The 12482-nt window shown below is 40.7% G+C and overlaps 1 protein-coding gene across 1 annotated transcript; it reads right to left on the bottom strand.

Annotated features, from left to right (window-relative positions):
* Nucleotides 1-875: 875 nt before the first annotated feature.
* CLRN3 (clarin 3) lies at nt 876-9755 on the bottom strand. Its single transcript, XM_050899424.1, is given in 4 exon segments — nt 876-1150; nt 3438-3617; nt 9528-9674; nt 9677-9755. Coding segments are annotated over 4 exon segments (681 nt in total).
* Nucleotides 9756-12482: the final 2727 nt, after the last annotated feature.

Raw genomic sequence — 12482 nt, 5'->3', positions numbered from 1 at the left:
GAGCAAAGGAAGCACGGAAAGGGGCCGGTGCTGTTGCTGTTGGGAGGTTTGATGTGAAGGTGACCGACTGCAAGCGAGTTTGTCCAGGTGCTCACACTCCTGTTCATGAACAGGAGCCTGCAAGCCTGCCCACGGTCAGCAGGGCAGTGCCGTAGGGACCTGCGGGAGAAGATCCCTAAGCAGGGAAAGGACAGCGGTAAGAATTGCAGGACAAAACGAAGCACCAGTACCTTAGTGACCATTTCTCATCATCCTCGGGGTTCCTCGTGTTTGCACTATTTCTGCCCCTTGAGATCCCAAATTACATACACAACCAAAACAACGTCTCTGATCTTGCCGTTTGGACCCAAAGGGCGAAGCAGAAATGCATTCATGGGTGCCGATGTTGGTGCATCCCTGCGGAAAGCCGGGGCAGCCACCGTGGGTCTGTCCTGTGGTCCAGAAAAATCCAGAAAGCGGGAGGTGGGAACCACCCCTCTATGCCGCGTGGGCAAGAAGGCGGCAGTCCTCTTGGAACGGCAGCGGCAGTGGTACGGAGAGGAGGAACACTTGTAGGAGCGCGTTTTCACAGCGGTCCCTCCGGGGAAGAGCAGAGCCGTCAGGTGCGTGAGGTCCATTCCTACGGGACGGCGCTGGCATCATGCACTTCGGGCCATATCTACTCGGAGGCGTTTAGGCAGCACATTTACCAACTGAAACTTGTAAGTATTACACTAATATCTAGCATAAAGATAAAATCAAATTGCTTTGAAGACACAATAGGCTATTTTGTTAATTGAACTATACACACAGCTTCAATTTGAATAGAAATGATCAGCCATGATTGTCCACATTAAATAGTCATTTTCCTTTACACCCTCTTTTCAGTGGTATCCTTAAAACAGAATGACATCTTTCGGTGCATTTTCAATGGGTTTTTCCTGTTCTTTCTTCTTAGAATATCTTGCATGGTCATAGAAATATATGATGATGATAGAAGCAGTGTTCAGAAAAATGATGAGAAGCATGATCCAATATGAATATCCGTAAGTGTGTTCAGATTTGCTATGAGTCTGCAGAAAAGAAAAACATCCACGGGCCAATTCTATAGACAGGCCGTTTTCTTCTATGTTCACAGGAAAAAGTATCATGGCTATAACTATGAAGATGTCTAGAAAATATAAATACAAATGTTAGAGGTGAAACTGTAGTGTTATTTATGTAGCTGCTTGTAAATACTCTACTTAAATTGGTTAGAATACCTGGACTAAGACAAAGAGTAATCTACTATTTTCCATTAGTAAAATATGACAGCATTTAAAGGACTTGTGTCCCACCTAATAGTATCTGCCAGGTGTTTTGACATTGGCAACTATATCTTCTGCTAAAATTAATGGATTCTCAGTGACTATTCTTAGATAAGGCCATTTAATGTAATTTCTTTTCACTGAATTTAGTGCTGATGAGTATAATATATTCACCCCTTGGGTGATTTGCAGAATGCCTATTTGATATGAGCCCAAATTCATGGGCTGTGCAGTATCACAACTGGATAAAACCCTGAGCAACCTGGTCTGCGTTCAGGGTTGGCCCAGTTTTGCTCAAGAGCTTAGAGACCTCATGTTCTTTCCAGCCCGAATTATTCAATGACTCTGTGATAGGCCAAAATGAGATGTCTTATTAGATCTGAATCTATTTCCTATAGCCTTCTGAATACAAGGGGAGTTCGGTTACTTGGACATTCAGCTAAATAACGCTTTTACATCTCTACTTTCATAGTGTTAACAGAGGTATAATCTCTGAACATTGGTGAAAATATTTCTATTCCTTCCCTCTAGGTACACCGTCCTACACATGTTCCTGCTGAAACAGGTTCAGGTTTTTTCAGGACACTGGACTTTCAGACCATCTGGTAGGAGAATTAGGAACCTTCAAGATACACTCACACATCAAATGATGCATGATTTTTCATTAAAATATGCCCACAGCAAAATCGACTTCCAGGTCATAGCACTTACAGGGCTGTAAAAAGTAACCACAATCCTCAGTCAACACGGGGGACTTAGTGCTTTCTCACTAATCTTTACTTTGGCAAGCCCGTGGTCCTTTCATTTCAGGTCAAAGCTTGCAGATTCAGGCTGCATAACGGGTGCTGGGCTTGGGAAACGAAGAACTTTCTCATGTGATGAGACAACGATCTGCTTGTCTCAAAAGTTGAATAATTGTCTAACCTAGGCTTTTGCTCACTTTTCTTGTTGTGTTTCAAGGCATCCACAGCTGTTTCACCATCTATCTTACACGCTGTGTTAGCCATGGCTGGAGAAAAAGGGGTGGGTTTCACACCTTTCACACTATGATTAAGACTACGTTTATCTATACGATTCCCTTTCTGCCAAGGTCTGATTATGGCAAAGGCAGCTCGCAGAGTGCAGCCCCAGGGCAGGACGATGCTGCTGGGGCCACGGCTCAAGGGAGAGCAAGCTTCTGCTCTGCCAGCGGAGCATCTTTGGACCTGAAGAGCTTTTGAAGGACAGAATGCCAGTGCTGAAGTACTCTGTAATCAGATGTCTTTAAAGAAAATTTTCCGAGTGCAAACCTATTATTAGAGGAACGCATAATCCTCTTGAGACAAATTGAGTGTGAGAGCTGAAGTCATTACCATAGCAAGATGAAGAGGGTAGAAGGGGCGTTAGGAGCAGCCAGGCTCAAGCCTACTGGGTGGAGGAGGGGTTACACCTCCGGGGAGCTGTTTGACAGAGTTCACATCTCTAACAACTCAGCGTCTCTACCATTTTTTTCTGCTTAGGGAATGTTAAAACTTATTTTGTTCTGTGAAAGTGTGTTTTGGAGAAGGAAATAAATTTTGCCATGACTCAGTCCTCCTAACTGCCACCTCCCCACGGTAATGCTGTTGTGGATGTATTGGATTCAACACATTTTTGGGAAATGAAGCTAGAGTCCATCCTACAGATTAGGCCTTAGAGGCCTAATTTGGTGTGTAGGTAACCCAGCAACAAATATGCTACAAATACCATAAAATAGTGACATAAGGTCTTAAAGAGGTTACAAATCGCACTGTAGTCACATCCAGTGCATACTTTTCTGTTCCAGTTTCGTTCTGTGTTTGTCAGCTTACTCTGTTCTTCTCAATGTGCATCATGCATGAAATGATGCTACAGTTGTTGGGGCTTTTTCATTTCCATTTTGGCTGCCAGTGAATCCAGACTCCTACTGATCAATGGTGTCACTTCAAGTAAATAATACTATTTTACTGGTACTTAAAAGATAGTTTTCAGGTATCCCAGCAGACACGGTTAAAAAACAAAACCAACTGAACAGAATACTTTTCCAAGTCTTTCCTTTTACAGATATATATTTCTTAATCTTAGAATTGATGAGAATACAGTACTCATCCGTATGGCAGGCAGAAATTGGTCAGCATGGGATGCGTTACTCACCGCATAAGCCATTCCAGGTATAGACTCCGGTGGGTCCCAAAAACGTCTGGTAGGGATTACTGACAGCATTAGTGCAGGTAAATCCAGAACTCAGAAGGGAACTCAGTAAACTGAGAATCAGAATCACAATAATCGCAGTGATCATGCTTTTCGCCTTGGTGTTGCTCAGGTTATCTGCAACTGAAATACAGCGGCTCAGCATTGATAATCAGCCTTCCCAGCACAGTCCGGTGGGCTCGGACGACCTTAAGACTTGCTGACATGGCTGTAATTAAAAGCTAATGACCAGAGATTTGGCTGATCTGTAGAGACAGGGATGTAGAAGGAACAGTAGGTTTGGACACAGCACATGAACCCAAATCCAAAATGGGGTGAAGGTACATTAGGCTGAAATAAGTGCATGTCTGCTAATTCTGCCAGCACACAAACTTCCCGGGCATCAGGCTGGGTAGTAAACTTCTCTTCCTTAATACTTCTGTAAATATTTCCTCTTGACATGGCCAGACAGAAATTTTATGCCTGAATCGGATCAGAAAACTAGGTGTTCTCTGCCCGTCATTCCTGAGATGTCTGGTAACTTCTACAGTTGCCTATTTAAAACTTGGCTCCAATTGTAGATTATTTCCTTTTAATATAGCAGCAGTCCCCCTTGTATGGAATAAATCTGGCAAGGGGAACAGCTTCGAAAAGTCCAGTAAAGCCTCTAGCCTGGAAGGGTCAGGTGCATTTGTAGGACAAACGTAACTGAGCATGGTCATTCATGGACCATGGACAGATGAGGCACGGTTGAGCTGGTGTTCATACCCTGACCAGATCTGTCTCTTTCCACGTCCTGCAGAAAAAAAAATCGGTGGAGGCAGTACTTGCTCCCTTCTTTTAAAAAAAAGGAGCAACTCCTGCTTTGTTTTCACCGGGAGGACCGGGTGCATGGAGCGCTGTGGCTCCCAAGGGGCTGCGCTTCGTGCTCACGGCTGGTGGCCCTGGGCTCAGCAAGGGGACGCATGTGGGCTCCTGCTCTCTCACGGTCTCCGCTCCTGAGGCCACGTGTCAAGGAGTCACGTATCTTAACATCGAGCATCCTGGCACCTCTCCTTTTTGCTCCAGCTTACTACAGTCGGTACACACAGATTGTTGTCTGGTGTAGTTTCTGTAGCTATATATGCGTGGCTGGCCATATATACATGGCACGTATTGCCAGCCCCTCCAGGACTGTAATCAACTTTATTGTTTGTGCCCAAATCCTTCTAGTTATTTGATATGTTGCTGATAATAAGAGACACAAATGTGAATGCAATATACTCAAAGTGTAATTGCAGTATAGCTGCCTTGAAATATATTATTTTCCTCCTTTCAATTTAAAGATTGAAAAGGCAACTATAATGTGCCTGTGGCTGCCTTACCCTATAACAAATACGACAACAATGTTTTCAAGCTCTATTCAAATGGGTGTTGTGATAGACAGCCATCTGTAGGAAAACTTCCTTTCTGCGCTGCTTTTAATACAAAGCCATTACTGCAAAGTATTCAGTTAGTGCATAAATTGGAGAAATTATAGCAGAAAAAATAGTAAAAACCCCATAAAAAGAAAATAAACACTCAAAAAGAAGAGCTATTGGAAAGAAATGGAGAGCTTCTCTCTCATTTTATATAATATTCCTGGTAGAAGTTAATTTCTGTTTGAGGAAATGGCAGGTAAGGATGTGTTAGGGAAATTAGTTGTAAATTAAGCAATTCTCCTAGAAGAATAGGAAAGACAGGCATTCAGGAGACATCACTCAATTAAATGGAAGTGAGCACAGTGCCGGTTGTACCATGCACTTGCGCTGAAGCAGCCTTACTGCTTGGGCATTGCCTAGTTCAAGAAATAAGTCTGGAGCCGAATCAGGCAGGTTTGTGTAATTTCCCTCTGGCAGCCTCACTTAATTTCCTCACTCGGAACATCTCCGGAATGGACTGGCTACACCTATTGCATCCCCCAATTGATCTTGTTTATCGCTGACAGTGATCCGCAGTTTAGGGGATGTAGTTTTGTCAGATTCTGCCTGTTGTAAGCATGCCTGCAACAGCACAAGACTAAAGGTTTTAAATAAAATGCTGTTTTTGTGGTGGCAGATTTTTTTTTTCCCTAAATAAAGCAGTCTGTGCAAACTGAAGGAATCTACAGTAGCTGATCTACTTGAATGGGGTTGATAGTAACCCACAGCTGGATAACCTCTGCATCAGTGTAAGATAACCTAATTCCAGAATGAAAGCAGAGGTTTTTGCCTTCGCCAGGTCTCTCCTTAATGTCCTGTGTCTTCCTTTTTTTTTTTCATCTTTAACTCTTGTATGGTTGGATAGAATTTCCCAGACTTTTACTGACCTGAATGTGAATGACGTCCAGCTGCCAGCCTGGAGGTCTTTTCTAAGCTGTGCTGATCTGGCAGCTTTTATGAGGTCTATGATCACTTAAGACACATAATGAATTGTTCATTTAAAAAAAACAAAAAAAACCCCCAAAACCCCAAAGCAGAGTTCAACCTAGCTTTCTACTTTTCAGGAGATCCCATAGCACATCTGGAAACTGATGATAACATTAATGAAGTTCAGCAATTTTCAAGCATTTGTCATGTATTTTAAAAGTTAGAAAGTTAATCGATTCCTCTCTGCTATAGCAAATTTCAAAGACTTCCTCGTGTGCTCTTGGCCTTGCTGGTTGCCAATAGTCAGACAAATGCTGACTTTATGGGACTTTCTGGGCGTGCCTCGTCCTGCACCTTGCTCGCAATTTTTACGTGTTTGACTTGGAAACAAGCAAAGCTGTAAACAAGCTCTTTTACAGACTATTATATTCCTAGGTAGTTCCTTTCTAAGACAAATCATTAAAACAGCTAATGAAGACTCTAAGGACTTAAGTTATTTAATAACTTTTACATTCTGCCAGATCATTCTGCTCATCCCCAGAGCCTCTGAAGTAGCTGTATTGATTTACTGCTCTATTAAGGTCGTTCATGGCAGTCTGTTAAAGAGGCTACCCTGACTAGGCAGTTCATGCACTGTGCACTTGCAGAAACCATATTCCTTTGTTTGTCTTTTGTCTTTACGCTCGGAAGTTTCTTTCAGTGTTGTGGTTTCCAAAAGACTAAGTTATGGTCTTTATAAAGGCTGTTGATAATCTGCTTTTGTATGGCCATTAGTAAAAGCCAACCTGGGCTATTGCTAACAAGTAACCTATATCCGCAAGCTATCGCCTCTGATTTACTCTGTCATGATTTCCATCTCCTTTTCTCACACCCAAAAGTGACGATGCCATTTGAGAAACACCCTCAGGGTGCACAGCAGAGACCCCCAGGCAGGGCATACTTGCTGAGCGACAGATCGCGCTGTGATTTCAAAGGATGCTTATAACTCTTCTTACTGTTGTCTGAAATGTTAGAGTGGAGAAAGCACAGCCCTTCATTTCTCCATAGCACAGGCAATCCATTTACTTAAGGATATCATCAAATGAAAGACTTCTACTGTCTTAGGCGGACCTGACTATTTGAATTTAAAAATAGCATGTATGCAATTCTGTGAAGTATTTTTCCTATTTCAAGAAGGTACGGAATCATACTTAATATAAAATGTGACAATCATGCCTAGTATAGAGCCTAAGAATTAATTTAAAATCAGTTCATTTCATTTTGGATATATGCCCAACTGAACTAGTGAGGGATGTGGGCAAATCCATATTTAGACTATTCATAAAGCATGACTTTCTTTCAGCAGCTGTTGAAAGCAACTCCTGAAGCTCACTCATTTTGTTCATCCCTAAATGGCTGATAGGTGAGAACTGAGATAACATTTTGTAAATGATAAGCACAAAACCCTAAATCTGGTGAGGGGAAAACCACCACCACCACCACCAAAATGCATGTAGACCATGCAAAGAACTGAAATCCTTTACTGAGGCAAGTGTTCGGTGAGGGCTTGTCATTAATTGTAATTAAAATCTATCTGACGGTAGCGCCCAGGCCCTGGGATTGAGCTGTGTTAGCTGCTGTGCAGACAAAGGCAAGACACATGCCCCGAATTCCTGCCAGACTGCATCCTCGCCCTGCAATCAGCTCTCCACGGGTGGACTCCTGGTTTCATACAGAGCCCTATTAAAATCAGCAAGAGTCTGCCCGCATGGCACAAGGTTTGGGGCTTGAGCCAACTGGCGTGGCGAGATATAACCATATATAAACTATTTTTATAAATGCATATTTACTCTTCTAAAAATTACATTGATTATTCTGATATGACCGCAAATAAACGGGTTTGAATGACTTGTGATTTTGTATTTGCTATGTAATGATCTCAATATATGCTGTCTGCTTTGCTAGGAACACTGCTGCGTTCAGGTTTTTCATGACGATATGATTGTTATAATGTGAACTGGCTTGCACGATATAGCTTTGCCACTGTGGTAATTTGGGTGCCTGTTTGAACAGATACAATTTCTGTACTAAATTAAGCCGGGAAAGAGCTAGGAGATGGGAACCGTCTGGAGGCTTATGTCTGCTGTGCTCTACCTTGGTGGCTTCTCTGTGACGGGACATCTTACAACAGCCTACTAAAAAAGAAAAAAATTTCTTAAAGTACATCTTGTGTTTCAAAATTGTCTGACCTACTCTTCCCAATTTTCGTTAGGTTTCTTTTGACTGGCTTTTTTCACTTTCACACGTGTATATCAGCGTTATTGCTTTGAACTCGATGAGACAGCAAGATACATAAAATGAGCGCAAATCCTTGATGCTTGCAACAGCTTTCAGGCTTATCTACCTTTGGGCTTTGTGAGTGCTTTACTACACATCAGTAGAGCTACTTGTGGATGGAGTTAAGTAAATCTTTGCTGAACTGTCTGAAATCAGTATTGAGTCTGTGGTTCATACTTGGTATGCATAATTTCTTGTTTCTGTTTTGCTTTTTCTCATGTTTTGTTTCTCATGCTAGGATTTTTCATGCTTGTCTTAACTTTCTCCAAGGTTGCTCTAGGTAAAACCCCTTCTGCTCTTCCCCTTATTTTTTAACTTTGTTTTATTCCCATGTAGCATCCCTCCTCCCTTATCTCTTAGTTCTTCTGTCCTCCTCAATTATTTAACCATTTTCATTCTTTTTCTTCTGTAATAATTCTACCTTTGAGGACAAATACCAAGAACTGCAGATGCACAGAAAGTAAGATCTGTTGCATATCAACGTAAGATACAGTTTAATTTGAATCTACTGGATGTTTGCTGAAATGTTATTCTAATAACCTTGTTTCCAAACCTCATCTCAGAGTTTTTTTGGCAAGTCATGATGATGAGGAGTCACCTGAAAACCGCGCGTTGGGTGGGGGAAGAAAGGCCTTATAAAAGATGACAAGCTATGTTGTAACCCATACTTCACAGTCTAGCATATGAAAAAAAGACATAAGCAACCTAAGTTTTGAAATACTAACCAAATGGTTAAGTTTGATAATATCACTTAAAAATGGAACGTGGTGCTCTTAAAGGAAGAACTAAAAAGAATATTGTCATTAATGTGTAGGTCCAGCACACATATAAACACCATATCTATCTAAATTATTGTTTTACGTGTTTTGTTCTTTTCCCTTCAGCAGCCTCATAAAATCTTCTATAAAAATGATGCTGATTTGATAGTAGGTGGCAAAATGTTTTAAATCAAACAACTAATTTAGCATAAGGAAAATTAAAAAAAAAAAATCCTGGAACATGAATTAGGTTTGTAATCCTTTAATAAAATGGTAATTGAATGTTGCTTTTCTGCTTCTCACTGAAAGCTTCTGAAAATTAAAATCAATTTTACATGAAGTTCCTATTTTGTACTTTTTCCTTGTTCCAAGGCGTAGGCTAAGATCACAGGTAATTAGAAGAAGTCGCTATTGGCAAGAATGCTGCAGCTTTTCTGTGCTTTTTGGGGGTCTTATTTTATACCACTTAAATCCCCAGACTGCTTTACAGATATTCTTGTTCTCACTTAAAGTATTATAGCCACAGACGAATAAAAGAACGAGCCGCGGTTCCTACGTCCGTCACCTGCATGAGGAAGAAGACGCCATCCATTTCCAGGCGTAACACCACTCACCTTGGAAAGTCCTTTCTGAAACCTGAAGTCCCGCATCAACGAACTGTTCACAGGTACCGCTAAAAAGTCCGTAGGTGAGACTCACGGTAACGCTGGAATTTGTGCCAGAAAAGCGAACCTCGCTACTCATCCAGTGCTGGGTGCCAGCACAACACAAATAATCACGAAAGAGCAAACACTGGTAAAAAAAGCAGATGCAAACATGGCTGTTTTTTTTCTGGACGGCATTTTGTCAGACAGAGATTTTCCACCGGTTCAGGGTATTTTCTTCTCTTTAGTCCTGCTTAGCATGAGGTTGTTTCCTCCTCCTCGCTATCTGGGATCTGCTCTCTGCGCTAGCAGAATGTTACCCTGGTAAACTTTAAGCAAACAGCAGTGGTAATAAAAATGTAAAATAATTGAACTTTGGTCTGGAGAAAAGGTGTTCCCATAGTTACGACAAAACCAGCCTGGCAAAGGCCGGGAGGAATCGCCGGCAGATGATTTATGATTGCCTTGTCAAACCGCAGCTTTTCAGACCACGGCTCTGGAGACATCTTCTAGAGCCGGAGGCCTGCGGGCTCCCAGCTCGCCTTCCCGCTTCTGGGAGATTTTTTGCTCCCTGACAAAATTGTCTGGCCTGTTCTTGCTTTTTCTCTTGAAAGGCTGATAACCAGGCTGGAAAGAATTTTTGCTAAATCTGTATCTAATCTGTATCTAATGTGTTATGGTAAAGAGTAATAAAATGTTCTTTCTCTGTTCAAATTCCCAGCTTGCTTACCAGCTACCCAACTATCTCTTTTGCGACCTCTTTTATTATGCTCTTTGTGAAAACGCTGGGTTGGTCTTGGCTTTTGGGAGAGGTAAGGAGGTTCTATCTACTGTCAATAGATTATTTTCTGAGGAAGAGCTATAATTCTTAATTAAATTCCACATATTTTCATGCAACAACTCCTTCCCTTTTTTTTTGGCCTTTTTTTTCAACAGGGAGGAAACAAATACCTTGAATAGGGATTTATTTCAATGAAGCAGTGGATATGTAAAGGGAGCAATACTGAAGAAAATCTGTTCTGGACTATAAAGCAATTCTTTTCTTCTGCCCAAATTGACCTAAACAAAGACAAAAGACAGGAACAATGTGATATCAAACAGAACATACATTGCTTAATAATGACTGAAGCCAAATGTCTAGAATTTGAGGTAAACTAGGCACCAGGGTCCCCATTTTGTTTGTGTGAAATCTGAAATGTAACTTAATAATCTATTGTCAGGATAAAGTAACAAAGATTCCATTAGCATTTATTTCTATTAATTATCATGTCATTATTCCATGTTATACTGAACCCATGCTTCTGGATCATCCAGAGTTTTTTTTAATTAACCTTTAGAAAGCAGTCTGTTTTAACAGTGCTGCTAAATAAACCTGTTGAGCTATCTTCCCGAAGCTTGACTGGTTTGTACTGTAAAGACACTGAGAGATTAAAGTTTTATGAATTTGAAATGGCAAAGAATTTCTCGGGAGGAGAAAATACGTGTTCTGTAACGCAATGTTATTATACTGTAATTCTTCTAGTGTTATGATTTCTTGATTCAAAACTTCAAAGCAGTAATCACATTTGAAATCAATGTATTTCATTTCTGGTCTTTTATATGATATGGTCTTGTGTATTTTCTTTCAAATTATACGGCACTTTAGTGATACTTCTGATGTCGTTGCTTTTAAGAATTTATACATTTTATTAATAAATAATTTATAGGCTTCGTGGTTGTACTTAACATATGTAACATAGCGGAAATCAGTCAGTATACGGTTTAAGCACCAAAGAGCAAAGGGAAGCTTTTCAGCCCTTCTAAAGAAATAAGAAAAAAGAGACCTGCCTCTCATTTTCTGTCCAGTAGTTCAGTTAAATTTTAACCATAGCAATATGGGTAAGCTTTATTAGACTGATCCACCCCTACAGGTTTATTAATCCAATAGTTCTATTTGCTGCTTAGTTGCATACAAAAAGCATAGTCCAAGTATTTATAGTCCAAGGATATTTTTTGATAAACTGAGGTAAAAATCTGCCCACCTGCCATCAGCCCTGTGCTGTCAGCTGTGCCACTTGTCCCCTATGAAATACGTTTAAAAAAAATACATATTTAAGTATTGATATTTGTCTTGGTACTAACTTTGAGGGAATAAATTTTCAGCTCCTGCTCAGTGGTTCTCCTTTGACAGACTTGAGAGAAACAAATTTAAATGAACTGAGCACCCACACCTTTAAAAATGCTAAATAACAGAGACTAAGAGCTCTAGTGAATAGCCTGTAGTTCCCTTCTAAGCAATCTTATTCAATTATATTTACTTTTCAGTGATTCAGCTCAAATTTTGTAGCTCAAATCATTGAAACTCTCCTGCGGCCAGGGGAATTGCTCTGTAAATGAGACTGTAATTTGACTTTTTCTTCCCTGTCACCTTGAAGCTAATCTATTCTCTGCTGATGGTACGATTCCTTGTGTCTTTTTTTCTCACAGCTACCGAAAACAGCATCGTATAACTTGTAACGAAAATTGTAGTTTGACATGACACACCTCATCACTTGAGAGAAAAGAGAAGAGATTGGGTTTCCTGATATTTCCCGATCAGCACCTTGCCGACTCTGCCCCCACTAACACAGACTCAGCCCTGCGCAACAGTCAGACAGAAAAATCAGAGTGAGTAACTCGTGATGAATCAGATGGACAGCAGAGAGATTTGGAATCCTCTGCTATATAAAAGTACATAGGGCCCTGTATTTTCAAAGGTAAATTATGTGACTATTTCTCTCCTGTTTACGTATAAGTTTGCTTTAAGCAACCAGATATGTAAAAATATAAAACGAAAGCTTTTATTTGCAAAGATTTCATATACGTTTATTTTTCTATGTTACAAACACGTTCTTACACGTGAAAAAAAAAAAATCACACGGTGGTTTGTTGCTTTGCCCACAGCTC

Source organism: Gymnogyps californianus, chromosome 6 (genome assembly GCF_018139145.2).
Source record: "Gymnogyps californianus isolate 813 chromosome 6, ASM1813914v2, whole genome shotgun sequence".
NCBI classification, from domain to species: Eukaryota; Metazoa; Chordata; class Aves; order Accipitriformes; family Cathartidae; genus Gymnogyps; species Gymnogyps californianus.
The sequence above is the reverse complement of the archived record's forward strand: the minus strand, read 5'-3'. Positions and strand labels throughout refer to the sequence as shown.